We start from the raw sequence: 15,999 nt of genomic DNA on the forward strand, positions 1-15,999 counted from the left end.
AATTTTTCCAGGACCTTGCATACAAACTTACAAATGTAGCTTTTTTTTGGGTACCTAACTGCACTCTAAAAGAAAAAAACAATGTAAAACTTTAGAACCTACATGTCCACTCAGTCCTACTTCTTGTTCAGCTAATCGCTAAGAGAAATATGTTTGTTTATATTTGTGGGAGATAATGCTGCTTCTTATTTACAATATCACCTGAAAGTAAGAACAGACATTCACATAGCACTTTTGTAGCCAGCATTGCAAGGTATTTATGTGCCAGATATGCTAAACATTCGTATGCTCCTTCATGCTTTGGCTACCATTCCAGAGGACATGCTTCTATGCTGATGACTCTCGTTAAAAAAATGCGTTAATTAAACTTGCGACTGAACTCCTTGGGGGAGTGTTTTATCCGCATTCTGCCTTATATTTCATATTATAGCAGTCTCGGATGATGACCCAACATGATGTTTATTTTAAGAACACTTTCCCTGCAGATTTGAAGGTACCAATGTGAGATTTATTAAAATCGCTACAGCACTCGCCCGAAGGTTTAAGAATCTGAAATGCCTTCCAAAATCTTGGAACATGCTTTCCAAAAATTTTAAAAGAGCAATGCTACGATGCAGAAACTATTGAATCCAAACCACCAAAAAAGAAAATCAACCTTCTGCTGGTGGCATCTAACTGAGATGATGAAGGATAACATGCGTCGGTCTGCACTGCTTTGGATTGTTATTGAGCAGAACCCATCATCAGCATGGACGCATGTCCTCACGAATGATGATTAAAGCATGAAGGGACATATGAATCTTTAGTGCATCTGGCATGTAAATATCTTGCAACGCTGGGTACAATGGTGCCATGTGAACGCCTGTTCTCAATTTCAGGTGACATTGTAAACAAGAAGCAGGCAGCATTATCTCCTGCAAATGTAAACAAACTTGTTTGTGTGAGTAACCGGCTGAACAAGAAGTAAGTGTGCGTGGACTTGTAGGCTGTAAAGTTGTACATTGTTTTATTTTTAAATGGAGTAATTTTTTGTACATAATTCTACATTTGTCAGTTCAACTTCCATTATAAAGAGATTGCACTATAGTACTTAAGTGAATTGAAAAATACTATTTTTTATTTTTACAGTGCAAATATTTATAATTAAAAATAAATATAAAGTGAACACTGTACACTGTGTAATTCTGTAATTGAAATCAATATATCTGAAACTGTGGAAAACATCCAAAATATTTATATAAATGGTATTCTATTATTGTTTAACAGCACGATTAATCATGGTTAATTTTTTAAATTGCTTAACGGCTCTAGTTTTCAGCCATTCAGAATTAATTCCTTAGTTTTGATGATTGCTGGTGTGCATCATTTCTTTCAGCCTTGGAGATTTGGGCTCCTGGCATCAAAGATTTAAGTTTGCCTCAAAAGTTCAGAAATAGTGTATTTTGGTGCAAAGATTAGATGTATGTAATTTGTACACTACAAGTTCAGATTCATAACAGAGAGTGGGGATTTTCTTTCATCCCTCTCAGATATGCACTCTGCATTGTTTGAGGCAGGTTCTCACATTAGACAGACATTCGTCCACATTCTATTGTCTCTCAGACTAATTTGCTTTTGCAGTGCAAAATGATTTAAAGTGGTGACTTTTAATACACATTCAAGCAGTTATTTTGCATTTAGGTGTTAGGGACGTGTTCCTGTTCTAACAGGGACAAGTTTCTTCAAATAAAATGTTGTAGATTTTGGATGTAGGGCAAGCCTCTGAGCAGGACACTGTTTTATCTTTTTGCAGGGCCCACTTGGAGGCAAGTGCAGAAAAATGGAATAGGCTGCTGACATCACTGGAAGAGCTAATCAAATGGCTGAATGTGAAAGATGAAGAGCTTAAAAAGCAGATGCCCATTGGAGGGGATGTTTCAACTTTACAGCAACAGTATGACCACTGTAAAGTGAGTTGGCTGCATTTAGAAAATAAATATATTAAAATAAAGGAATAAGCGGAAATAGATTTGAATTTCCCCTAATGATAAATCTTGAAGTGTACCTTTTTAAACCATGGCCACATTTTGTTACCATATCAGAGTAATTTAGAAACTCTCTTTAAAATTACATCAGAATGGTTTCTGATCTATATATTTTTACTGAAGAAAAACTTGGTCCATTTCCTGGTGTTCTTCATCTTTTAACAGGTAAGTCTATCATTCTGTGAGCAGAACTGATCAAGACACTATAAAAATAAGAACTAAGCAAGAACTATAAAACAATGTTGACTCTAAATTTAGTAGAATTATCTTAAGGGTTCTCCACATACTGTTAAATGGCCAGTATTGTTTTTTTCTGTTTAGTGAATAGTTTTGTTTACAAAGACTCAGAATTGTTACAAGCACAAAAAGAAAACTAGTTAGGCCTTACATTTTGTCATCTAGCTTTTCTGTGTTTAGTGAATCCTAAAATATCTTGGTGTACATTAAAACATAGACAAACAAAAGCCTCCAAGTACAGTAAATATACTTATTAAACCAAATGTATCCTGGTAGTGAGCATTATAACTTTAATCATAATGTGTATAACTTGTCAAATTGAGTAGTTCTGCACAATAACACACTGGTTTCTTTTCTATGACTATGTTTAGTGGGGATGTAAATATTTTTCACATTCAATTTTTTGACCAATAGAAAGATGATCTGCCTTAGTAAAGTTTTTTGAGGGGCTTAGAGCTGCTAACTCCTAATAAGAAAATTAAAAAAAAACTTGTTTGGTACCATATATTTCTCTTCATGCATTCATTTTTAATAAAGATATTTCCTTAAATACAAGACCTTTGTTTCATAAAAGTTCATCTTCTCTCAGTGCACCACCTGGCCAAAAAAAGAAATAGAAATAAAATAATCATGCTCTGTTGCAGGATCAACTTATGTGAATACTTTATGGTGATCAAACAGAGGGTTTTTTAAGATCAGATAGACAATAAAAGACTGGAGCAGATAAATATATATTTTAAAGTCTGTCAAACAGGTGTTAACGGTCTTCAAATGAACTTCAGCACATACTGTATGCTAGAAACTACATAAAAAGAAAAGGAGTACTTGTGGCACCTTAGAGACTAACAAATTTATTAGAGCATAAGCTTTCGTGAGCTACAGCTCACTTCATCGGATGCATTTGGTGGAAAATGCATCCGATGAAGTGAGCTGTAGCTCACGAAAGCTTATGCTCTAATAAATTTGTTAGTCTCTAAGGTGCCACAAGTACTCCTTTTCTTTTTGCGAATACAGTCTAACACGGCTGCTACTCTGAAACCAGAAACTACATAGAAAGCAAACCTTTAATATGACATTAAAAGATCTTAAATGCTTTACAAAAATGGTGTTCTACCCAAAGATAGGAAAACTGAGGAACAAAGAAGTTAAGTGACTCATCCTAGGTACTAGTGAGATAGTGGCAAAATGAAGGAGAAAACATCAAGACTCCATATTCCCTATCCTCTGCTTAAGGAGTAACTCTTTTACATTATGGGAGATGGTGAAGCTAGGTTTAGATTATGGAACACACCAAGTACATCTGTATAGAGATGGGGTTTTGGAGCATCCTTCCCAATTATTACACGATTGTTCATTTTCCAGAATTTAAATAATCTATTTAAAATGACAAAGCCCCATTGTGGGCCAAATACTGTTGTTAAATGCAGATGTGCAGCTTCTGAGGGCATGTTTAGATGAACAGTTAGTATGTGGCAAGGTTCGGTGTAAACCTGCAGCACTCCAGCAAGCTGTGCACTAGCTGTCCGTGTGGACCCTGTTGCCATGCTCTCTGTGGGTGGACACAGCTGCTGTGCAGTAAAAGTTCCCTAGCATACTGCTGTTTGGGTTAAATAGGAGTCCCAGGCACCACAGAATTTGACGCTGTCAGCTGAAATATGATGTCCAAGAACAATGTGTGGTTTTAGATTTGATTCTGAGCATTTTATCACACCACCTAACAAAATGAAATGAACAGATTTCTTGTGTGTATGTATGATGTGTATATGTATAAAAAAATAAATTGGAGTTGTAGGTTGAACCACTATTTTCTAACATTTAGCTTTGCTGGGATGAAGAGATCCTTTAGTTAACATCCTCTCTTCTCATCCCACATGTATGTCATTGCACCTACCCAGGTGTGAACTATTTGGATGTGGTGTTTCACCTTCCTCTGTAGCATTGTTGATTGGTTACTGCCAGAGGGAGAAATCTAGACGAGATGCACCCAGTGATTTGATCCTCTAAGGCAACACTTGCGTTCCTATATTTAATAGGCATTGTATATTACTTCAGTATTACATCAAACAGAGCAATTGCTGTCTCTTCTATGAAAGCTGAAAGATCTTTTTGCTGATTCTCTTACTCCAATGTATTTGAATCGTCCCTACTTAGGACGTGGAATGAAGAGGATCCCTTTTGATCAACTCTAAAAGGCTTATGCATGTGGTATTTCTCTTTTCTTCCTCAAGTAGTGTCCCTATGTGTGCTCCACTTTAGGTGCACTTTAATCCTATACACGGATGCAACATGGGCCGCACATGTGAGCGGCAACTGTATAGCACTGTGCAGTCCAACCGTCCTCAGTTCTGTCTATTGCCCTTGATGTGGGATGGAATCTCTAGCAGAGACCTTGATGGGAGAATCTTTACTGCCTTTAGCAATGTAAGTGTTTCTGTTAAAGGTTTATAGTTGATAGTTATTTCCATTTCTTACATTTTCCTGCCCTGCCTTTTAAAAAAAAAAATTTCCTCTCTGTTATTCCTTAGGCTAAGATAGTAGTTTTTTTCCCTATTTTCTTCCTTACATGGGGTTATGACTGGATCCCCTGGGTTTAAGAAATGCTAATCTTGCCATGAGGCCATCCCCATAAGCAGCAGGCACTCACGGTGCATTCGTTGCTTGGGAGAGGGGCATATACCACAGAAGTGCACTGACTACCTCAACTTAAAGACTTGGACCTGAAAAAAACAGGAGCTGATGTTAGTGATGGCGAGTGCACTGCGGTCAGACTCAGACTGTGGCCCCAATATCTCTCTGCTTCACAGCGGTCACTGCTGACACTATCATCTGCTGCCCCCCGCTCGATATGCACGGTAAAAAGAAAAGCCACAGACTCTCATAAAGATGGCAAGAAATGGACCTTGAGCTCACCTCTCAAGGAGCCATCCCAGGAAAAAGGATCCCACCACAAGGTCAGTAGCCTCAACATCTTCCACAATCAGACTCGGCTCTAGTGACTACCTGGGGACTTCCGGTACAGTCACTACTGATAAGTCCAAGAACCCTAAGAGGGCAGGATCACGGAAGATAGTACTAGCAAAGACAGGCCCAAAGCTGCACAGTTGGCACTGGCTGCTCCGACTAAACATGTGGCACCAAGTGCTTTGGCACGATGAAGCCTTTGGTGCCACCTGCTGGTCAATTGGGAGAATGCAAACTAAGTTTGGCACCATCAACATTGTACTCACCAGTGCCTAGATCGGGGCAGCCAAACTTCCTGACCCTCCGAGCCACATACAACAGTCTTCAGAAGTTCGAGAGCTGGGCACGCCTGCCGGGGCTCGGGGCTTCAGCCCTGCAAGGTGCATCTGCTGGGACCCTTAGCCCTGATGCTGCTGCTGTTGGTACAACAAGAATTCCATTCCTGAGTGACCTCGTTGTCTCTGACACCCCGGAATTGCCACTCCTCCATACCGCACCCATCTCCTTCACCATGTAGACCCTCCTCCCCCTTCTCCAGTGAGGAGGAAGAAGAGGATGAAGTGGTTTACACCATGCATCCCCCCCATCTGCCAGGGGACTGCACAAAGCGAACCTTATACACGCCCTTAGTATCAGGAGTCCAGAACCAACCAGGATCTTGGTACACGCACTCCGTGGATGCCACCCAACATGCCTATCTCTCCACACTAACCCTATTGGGACACTTGTGCTATGTAGAGGCAACACTTTCACAAACCACCCATTAATCAGAGGGATCGACACCGGCACTCTCCATATTCGTCTGTATGCAGGCCTCCCAAACCTGAGGTAGAACCTTTAGAGGTGCACGAGTAAGAACTGTAGGAAGAAATTACATCACCAACCAACATCTCCTTGTCCTTGCCAGATAAGGCAATTATGCCACTACCTCCAACATCTGGTGATGATTTTAAACTATTTCAAGAACTGTTTCATAGAATAGCAGACTCTCTCCAAATCCTCTTGCAGGAAGTGCAAGAATTACAGCACAAGCTGCTGCAGACTTCCACATAGACTAAAATCGCACTCCCGGTCAATGAGGCCTTATTGGACTCAGCCAAGGTGATCTGGCAGACCCCAGCATCGATACCTCCTATTTGTAAGCAAGCGGACAAGAAGTATTATGTCCCAAGAGTAGACAAACCTCAACATAGTCATCCACACCTCACCCATCCACCTCAAATCAACAGTTTTGAAAATTTGGTTGAGGCCCCGAAATGCCTCCCCCTGGACCATGTGCTGCAACCATTGAAGATACTCCATTAATTTGGTAACCATATGACTCACTTCTACCCAATGTGGCAGAAGATCACCTCTGAAAAGTGGGTGTTGGAAATCATCAGCAATAGGTACTCTCCCTCCTGCCTACCCAGCTCCCTTCCTGCTCCCTCTTCTTGAACTCTTCCCACAAGCACCATCACGAGACTAAATAATTCACCTGCTATGGTTGGGTGCCGTAGAACCAGTCCCATTTTGACACAGAGGGAAAGGATTTTATTCCAAACCCATCATAATGCAAAAGAAAAAGGGCAGGTGGAGATTGATCCTAGATTTGAGAAACCTCAACAAGTTCATGAAACAACCACTGTTCATGATGGTCATGTTATCAACAATAATCCCAGCAGTGCAACAGGGGGACTGGTTCTTGGCCCTCGACCTCCAAGGCACATATTTCCACATCACCATACACCCTTCTCACAGGAAATTCCTAAGATTTGTCCTGAGGTCGGAACATTATCAGTACAAAGTGCCCTTTGGCCTTTCCACAGCACCCAGAGTGTTCTCCAAGGTTTTAACAGTGGTAGCAGCACACCTCTTTAAACAAGGAATTATAAAATCCCCATACCTAGACAATTGTCTAATCAAAGCTCCCTCTCGAGCTGACGCGCTTGAAGACATATGAAGAACAATGGACCTTTTCTCAAGACTAGGCCTCGAAATAAACACATTAAAATCAACATTGACACCAGTACAACAACTGATATTTATTGGGGCCCGCTCGCACTGGTAGTGGTGGCCAAATCCTTCTTACCAACCCACAGATTTGCCATGATAGTTAGTCTAATTGCCACCATATGATCCAGTCTGCAGCTGTCAGCCAGAACTTGTTTAAGATTGCTCAGTTGTACGTCAGCAACCACATTTGTGGTAAAACATGCCAGGTTACAGATGTACTGCCTCCAGGTCTGGCTCCGTACAGTTTACTTATCACACAGACACAGTCTGAACAAATCTTTCTCGATACCACTCAAAGTCTAGGACTCATTAGACTGGTGGATGAAACCCCACAAAAATGTCTGCACTGGAGTCACCTTCCTCCAGCCATCACCTTCCCTGATACTGACAACCGACATCTCCCTATTCGTCTGAGGGGCATACCTACAGAACCATACAGTACAAGTGGCCCCCCATCAGAGTCAACGTTGCACATCAATCTCTAAGAGTTACTATTCAAAGTGCTACACAAGATGAAAGTGGAATGGGCCAGAGCCACTTTAATAGCCCCAACATGGCCCCGAAAAATATCATTTCCTTACCTCTTGCACATGGTGGTTTGTCCACTGATAACCCTACCACCAGCTCCACACTTCCTCTCCTCAGGACACAGGCCAAATTCACCATCTGAAACTGGAACTTCTGCATTTGAAGACATGGCTCCTCCATGGTTCCAAGCCCCTACGATGACCTGTTCTGAAGGGCTAAAGGAGATCCTTTTAAATAGCAGACACTTAATCACACACTATATGTACCTTCACAAATAGAAAAGGATCCAGACTTGGTGCGACAACAAACATGTCTCAGCGCTGACTGCTCCTTTACCATTCATATTGGATTACATCCTAGAGCTCAAAAGGTCAGGACTATCCACAAGCTCCATTAAAGTACATATTGCCACCATTACAACATTCCATTGTGAGTCATTTGGTATTTACTCACCCAATAACCTAACAGTTTCTCAGGGACCTTCAAAACTTTTACCCAGAAGTCTGAGATTTCACATATCTTGGGATCTCAGCCTAGTCTTATGCTACCTCACCAGCTCCCTGTCTGAACCCATGGCAACTTGTTGCTATATACACCTATCCATGAAGACAGCCTTTCTCGTAGCCATCACATCTGCTCAATGGGTAGGGAAAATAGGGGCATCATGGTGTACCCTCGTACACACTTTTCTTCCAAGGTAACATCACTTAAAGACCATGCCCAAAGTTCCTAACCAAAGTTCCAACCTATTCGCCTTCCGTCTGTCCTTCCCCATGCCACATGAAAATAAGCAAGAAGCCACATTGCACACCTTGAAAGGCCAGTGCTTTTCTAACATCTATCTCGAAAGAACTAAATCCTTTAGAAAGGCGGCATGACTATTTCTGTGCGTTGCAGAAAGATCAAGAGGATCTGCCATATCCAAGCACGCTCTCAAAATGGATTTCTGAGTGCATTCATCTCTGCTAATGGCAACATAATCTACAACTCCCACCAGGAACTCAAACACATTCTACCCAATTGCTTTCCACTTCAGTAGCCTTCCTGAACAATGTGCCAATTAGGGATATTTATTGAGCCGTCACCTGGATGTCAATGGACACGTTTGTACAACATTATGCAATCTCCCAGAACTTGGCGTTGGATACCCTGTGCTCTTTAACAAATCCAACTCTGAAGCCCCAGCCTATCAACTCAGGGTTTTGCTCTACAATCACCTGAAGTGGAGCACCCATAGGGACACTCCTGAATGAAGAGGAGAAAGTTAATCACCCGGACAGTAACTGATGTTTCCACCTCTTGTCTGCCTTTGTAAATGAACACCAAGGGATTCCATTTCATCACTCATCCTCAAGTCCTAATGTTGGGATCACTTGCCTTCCAGTTAAGAAAGACATGATGGGTCTCCTTTTAGATTCCATCGGTGCCACTCCTTAATTGGCTAGAGGGTTCTCAGTGCAGAGTTAGTGGCATGCTTTCCCCATTCTCTGGGCCTAAGTATCTTTCCACAGTACTACTTGCAGCCCTCTTCTGATTTACAGAGCAAAACATTCAGGATTTGAACCTTGTTCTTCCAAATGCCAAATATTTTAAATATTTATATTTTCTGACATATGCTCAGTGATTGGTTCTGTTTGTTGTGATTATAGTGAGGTTCATGGGCATTTAGTTTAGAATGATGCTTTAGTTGTCACCATAAATATTGTAAACATACAAATTAGAGTAAATATTCTTTGTTTATTAGCAATCTTTAAATTAAACCATTCAACTAGATTCCCCATATTTATTGGTGTGTGTGCATGTATGCTACAAAACAATTGATTTCCTTCAGCTTCTCTTTTGATTTTCTTTTCTCTTTGGTAAAACAAGCCAATTAAATTTTGCTAAATCTGATCAAGAGAAAATTACTTTTTAATGATATTCCTTCCACTTGTCAGCACTGGGAACCCTCGTGTTATTTTCGACCAGGAAATTTCTCTGCCCACCCTACCTCTTAGATTGTTAAATCTTCTAAACATTTCACATATCTAAATTACTTTTAATGCTACTAAAATGCTCAACCTCATGTTTGTTGTTCCATGCCCTGCTATCATGCTCTCCTTGCTGGTCTTCCAAAAGTCTATCTTAAGCAACTACAGATCAGCCCAAAATCATACAGCAGTCTACTTTTTACTTTGTCTTACTTTCATGTGCCACCTCTCTTTTCACTTCATTAGCTTCATTCTGCCACTGACATTTAAAAATACCAGGAAATCAGAGGGAATTTTGCCAATGAATTTATTGGGGACAGGATTTCACCCCAGACTTTATCCACATTTAGCTCTTTGTAAACATCATCTTCTCTCAGTTCGTTTTAATAAGTCCTGAATCTTTTCCTCATTTTAGTGTTGCTAATTCTAATGATTTGATACCCCTCTTCCTCCTTGTAAACCTAATATTTTGTTCTCACTCCAAAATGTCTGTTGTTGATTTGTTTGTTCCTGTTTAATGCAATTTGCTTTATTGCTCTCTCCTTCTGTTAGCATTCCCCAGTGCTCAGATTCAAAGGCACTATATATAAGTACAATATAATGCAATTTTAAATGTATGTTTGCTTGATTTATTTGTGTGCTACTGAGAAGTGTTAGGGTGGGAGAAAAGAAATGGATTGCAAATTAATTATAAATTTGGCTTTTGATTTTGATAATCGTGATCATGTTAATTTTTCTGAAGAAGATTTACATTCAAAGAGAATACATACTGGTATTACTCCCAGGAGTAAGGGCTGCAAAATCAAGACCACATTACTCAAATGAACAGGAGCATTTTACAAGTGTAGTAATGTGTTGCACCAGTGTCCAGAAGTTCATTTTGCTTCTTTCAGAACAGCCCTAGGTGTGAATATTCCCAAAAATACTTTAAGTAAAGAAAAATATATTAGTAATTTGAGAGGAATTAAAAGTAAATAAAATGAGCAGTATAAAATATACCTAAGGCAAAGATTACATTCTGCCTCACATACTATTGAAAACTCGGATGTAATTTAACTCTTCTCTTGGGGGGTTATTTGCTGTGCCAGAAAGAAATGTCGGAATGAAGGCAACTCCCTTTTTAATTCCTATTTTACTACTCCATATTTCTCATTAATGCCAATCTGTTTCAAGTCTGATTTCTCTTTCACTCTCTTGGCTCTTTCCCAGTCTTCCTTGTAACAATTCATTTTAGGTTTTCAAAGAGTTATATGGTAATAGCACTTTTGTATAAAAATTCTAATAAATTACAGTGATCACATCAGAAGATGCTCCTAGTTCCTGATGTAGGCTCCATCTATGGCCTGGGACAAATCAGTCTACTTTTCTGCATCAGTTTCGCAATTTATAAAAGGAGGTTAATACTTACCAGTCTCATAAGGCTGTCTTGTGGAATAGCTACTTAATTTGTGCAAAGAGCTTTGAAGATGAAGAGTACAGTAACTCCTCGCTTAACATTGTAGTTATGTTTCTGAAAAATGCAACTTTCAGTGAAATGATGTTAAGCGAATCCAATTTCCCCATAAGAATTAATGTAAATAGGGGGATTAGGTCCCAGGGAAATTTTTTTCACCAGACAAGACTATATTTTTCTACACACACACACACACACACACACACACACACACACACACACACACACACACACACACACACACACACACACACACACACACACACACACACACAGAGAGAGAGACAGAGTATAAGTTTTAAACAAACAGTTGAATACTGGTACACAGTGATGATGATTGTGAAGCTTGGTTGAGGTGGTGAAGTCAGAGGGTGGGGTATTTCCTAGGGAATACCTTACTGCAAAATGATGAACTAGCAATCGGCTGATTAACCCATTGTTGTTAATGTAGCCTCACACTCTACAAAGCAGCATGAATGGGGGGGGGGAGACAGCACAGCAGACAGACAGACACACTTTGTATGTGTGAGAGAGAGAGAGAAAGATGCACGAGGCCCCCTTAAGTACTCTGACCCCACTCTTAAGTGCACTGCCTTTTTAAGTAGGTCAGCAAGTTGAGACAGAAGCTGCTGCTGGGAAGCTCACTCCGTCCTGAGCCCTGTCATGTCCCCCTCTCCTGTAGAAATGGGGTAAGCAGGGGGGAGGGGGACACCCTGACATTAACCCCCCACTCACCAAGCAGGAGGCTCCAGGGAGCAGCTCCAAGGCAGAGGGCTGGAGCAGCACATGACAGTGGGGGGATGCCGGCAATTGATAGCCTGCTGGGTGGCTGCGGCGCAGGGAGCTGATGGGGGGCTGCCAGTCCACCCTGGTTTCAAGCCCCCACCAGCTAGCTGCAACAGGCTGTTCTTCCTGCAAGCAGAGGACAAAGCAGGGGGCTGCCAAACAACGTTCTAAGGGAGCATTGCACAACTTTAGGTGAGCATGTTCCCTAATTGATCAGCAATGAAACAACGTTAACCGGGACAACTTTAAGTGAGTTACTGTATTCTATACATTTTTGATGACACCTATCTGTGTAGCTGAACAAAGGTCTTTCAGATGACGTTAGCCAGAGAAAAGGTGTCGAGAGAGAAGAGAAGGGGAGCAAGGACAGAGCTCTGAGGAATTCGGAGAAAACTGGCGATGGAATGAGGCAGACTCTCCAAAGGATTAGATATTAGAGGGCTAGGAGACCCAGAAGAAAACGGAATCATGGAAGCCAAGGGAGGACAACATTTCAAGGAAAGCATGTTGAATGTGTCAAAGACGGCTGAGGATGGAATCGTGATTCTGAACTTTTGGCTAGGGAGAGGCAGTAGAGCCTTTGGCAAGAGCAGTTTCAATGGATGTAAGGCATGGAAACCATACATTACTATCTGAATACTTGAGTTTAATTCTTGAGATATTTTTGGTGGAATTTATGTGGAAGTAAGGAAAGAATTATTTATTCTAAACCTATGCAATGTAAGACTGTATCAACATATTGATTCCATAAGGTTCATAGCATTGTGGTTAGCAAGTTTACTTTTCTAAATAAACATATACGATTTAAAAAGGAAAGCAAACCATTCAGTAGGGATTCAAATAACAAGATCGTTTTATAAAATTAATTCTGACCTCAAATAGGATTCTATATTGCTGAAATTATGATCTCTTAGAAAGCTATAGATACTAATATGAACAAGAAGTTCTCATATATTCTTAAAAAATCCAGGAAAAAAGAGCTGACTCATTATTTTATATTTGAAGTAGGTTTCCAAAAGAACAAAGTTATAGACATTTTGATTTATTAAAGCGCTATGTTACTACTTCACAAATAGTAGTGAAAAAGTAACTATACTCGCATACTGATGTGTCACACATTTAGCTGTAAATTGGATTTCCTATGCAACCAAGAGCTTTGGACATTGAATTAAATCCTCATCATTAACAGTAAATTCTCTTTAAGTCAATAGAGTGGATCAGTGGGACTGTCAAATTAGCAGTAGAGAGCAAGAATACCAAATGACATGGTTTAAAGGAAGTTATTAGAAAGAATAAATTATTTTTCAGTTCCATCAGTTATCTTTTCTCATTTTTGTTCTTTTCCTTCAAACTGTCTAGTTCATATTTTATACCAGAGGTGGGCAAACTTCGGCCTGTGGGCCACATCTTGTCCACGGGACCCTCCTGCCTGGCCCCTGAGCTCCTGGCCCAGGAGGCTCACCTCCGGCCCCTTCCCTGCTGTCCCCCTCCCCCGCAGCCTCAGCTCACTGTGCCGCCGGCACAATGCTCTGGGAGACGAGGCTGTGAGCTCCTGGGGCAGTGCAGCTGCAGAGCCCGGCCTGACCCGGTGCTTTGTGCTGCGCGGTGGCATGGCTACCTCCAGCCAGGCGGTGCAGCTTCCTGTCCTGGTGCTCTGGGTGGCGTGGCTGAAGTGCTGCCAGCCACCAGTGCTCCAGGCAGCTCAGTAAGGGGCAGGGGGGTTGGATAGGGAGCAGGGGGGGTTGGGGGGGTCAGGGAGCAGGGGTGTGGATAGGGGGCAGGGCGTCAGAGGGCAGGGAACGGGGGGGGTTGAATGGGAGCAGTGGTCCCGGGTGGACAGTCAGGAAGGAGTGGGGGTTGGATGGGGCGGCAGGGAGCAGTCAGGGGACAGGGGTGGATGGGACAGGAGTCCCAGGGGGGTGCCGTCAGGAAACGGGGGAGGTTGGATGGGGCAGGGGTCTCGGGGAGGGGGAGGGCAGATAGGGGGTGGGGGCTGGGCCATGCTTGGCTGTTTGGGGAGGCACAACCTCTCCTAATCAGTCCTCCATACAATTTCCAAAACCCGATGCTGCCCTCAGGCCAAAAAGTTTGTTCACCCCTGTTTTATACATATAGTCGTGATCCACAAACATGGTCCTCAGATTTGCAGGCCTCTAGATATAAAATTTCAATCTGCATGCATCTGCGATCCGCAGACATGTTCTGCCAATATTCGCAGATATAAAGCAGATATCCACAAATTTGCAAGGCTCTATTCATACACTTTATATTCATTCACCTTGGTATTAATCGGGCAGTTTTTTAATTAGTATGTTTTCTCCTTTTTCTTGGTATCCCTTATTTTTTGAGCAATGAACTGTTCTCGAAGACAGACTGGAAGATTACAGCTAAGCCCCCAAAAGCATAGAAGATCCAGATTCCAGCTATTAAACAATAATATCACTTGACAGGTATAATAATGGTGGTAATCTCATGTTCTGAAGGAGAGGAAAGATGAGGAAAACTGATCCTCAAAAGTGATCATTTTAGGGATCAAATAATACATGTTCTAGGGCTTGATCCTGCATACTCTCTGCTCTTAACAACCAGCTAAGAAATTGAATTTGAGCTAAATTTTTTTTCTTCTTCAGTAAAGAAAGAGTGCACTTTAAATCGGGAATAGAAATCCATTATTACTGAAAAGCTATAATTTAATACAATATCTATTTTATTAGATTTTTCTAGGTTTGGTGTTCGATAGTCCTGGCTGTTTTGCTGTATGAATAAAGATAAATGGAAACTTGGGACAATATATATATTTTAATATTGGCTCTAGAGGTCTGTTAGGCTTTAGAAATTAGAACAGGCAATGCCAGGGAGTTTGGAAAAAAGTAGTATTGATCTGTCTGCTCATTTGACAATCCATTTCTTTAGATAGACTTAGAAAGCTTTTTGTAATTATAAACACAGAAATGGGAAACTAGTAAATTCATCGTAGTTCACTCAACTATTTTAATGTTTAAACTACTAAATCTATCATGCTTTCATGAAAATGTTTAGCTGAAAACCACTAATGATTTTAGGATTGTGCTGAGAAACTTAGTAGGCAATAACACTGCACAGCAACTTGCCAATACTATAAAAGTTAGAACACTTGAGTTTGCCCAGTGTACCTTTGTAACCTGGGCCAACTAATCTGAGGTTGGAGCCTGAGGGTTTGTCCACACATACAGCATTACAGTGGCGCAGCTGTGCCATTGTAGCACTTTAGTGAAGACTCTGCTACGCTAATGGGAGAGCTTCTCCCGTCAGTGCACGTAATCCATCTCCATGAGAGGTAGTAGCTATGTCAACAGAAGCTCTCAGTCGATATAGTGCTGTCTACACCAGGGGTTTGGTCGGTATAACTACATCACTCAGGGGTGTGGATTTTTCACACCCCTGAGCGACATAGCTCTACTGATGTAAAATTTGTAGTGTAGACCTGGCCTGAGTGTTTTAGCCCAAGAGGATGTTAAAACCTTGCCTTACAGGGCCCTAGAGCCCAGTCTTCAACCTGAGTCTGAATGTCTACACAGCAGTTAAGCAGCCCCTTACCCTGAGTCCAGCAGGCCTAGTCAGCTGGCATTGGCCAGCTACAGGATTTTAATTGCAGTGTAGCCATTCCCACTCAGGCTCTGAAACCTGGAGAGGACGGTGGGTAGCAGGAATGTCCACATGGCTATTTTTAGTGCCATAGCATGACCCCAGCAAGTCCAAGTCTGTAGAGTCAGACTCGCTGCTGTTTTTTATTTATTTGCAATGTGGATGCACCCTACAAAATTAAGTCAACCTAAGTTATGTTGACGTACAGCCGTTGCGGTAATTAAATCACTTTTGCATGTTCACACTTCACTCCTTGTTTCGGTGGTGCATGTCCTCACCAGGAGAGCTTGCACTGGTTTAACGGTCACTGTGGGGCTTTGCAGTATGGCTTCTGAAAGGCAGCAGCTGTCAACATAAGCAATGCAGTGTTCACACTGACATTGTCATCCTAAATACATCTACATACAGCTACATTGATTCT

At 41.5% G+C, this 15,999-nt stretch overlaps 1 protein-coding gene across 7 annotated transcripts in view; it reads left to right on the plus strand.

The window, feature by feature from the left end:
• The window catches only part of UTRN (utrophin), a 607,443-nt gene that overhangs the window by 401,352 nt on the left and 190,092 nt on the right, over window positions 1-15,999 (plus strand). For all 7 annotated transcript variants that reach the window (XM_038397679.2, XM_043511144.1, XM_043511142.1 and 4 more), the window contains one exon: window positions 1,793-1,949. In XM_038397679.2, the coding sequence (XP_038253607.1) occupies window positions 1,793-1,949 (157 nt within the window). The remainder of the gene's footprint in view (window positions 1-1,792; window positions 1,950-15,999) is intronic.

This window comes from Dermochelys coriacea, chromosome 3 (assembly GCF_009764565.3).
Source record: "Dermochelys coriacea isolate rDerCor1 chromosome 3, rDerCor1.pri.v4, whole genome shotgun sequence".
NCBI classification, from domain to species: domain Eukaryota; kingdom Metazoa; phylum Chordata; order Testudines; family Dermochelyidae; genus Dermochelys; species Dermochelys coriacea.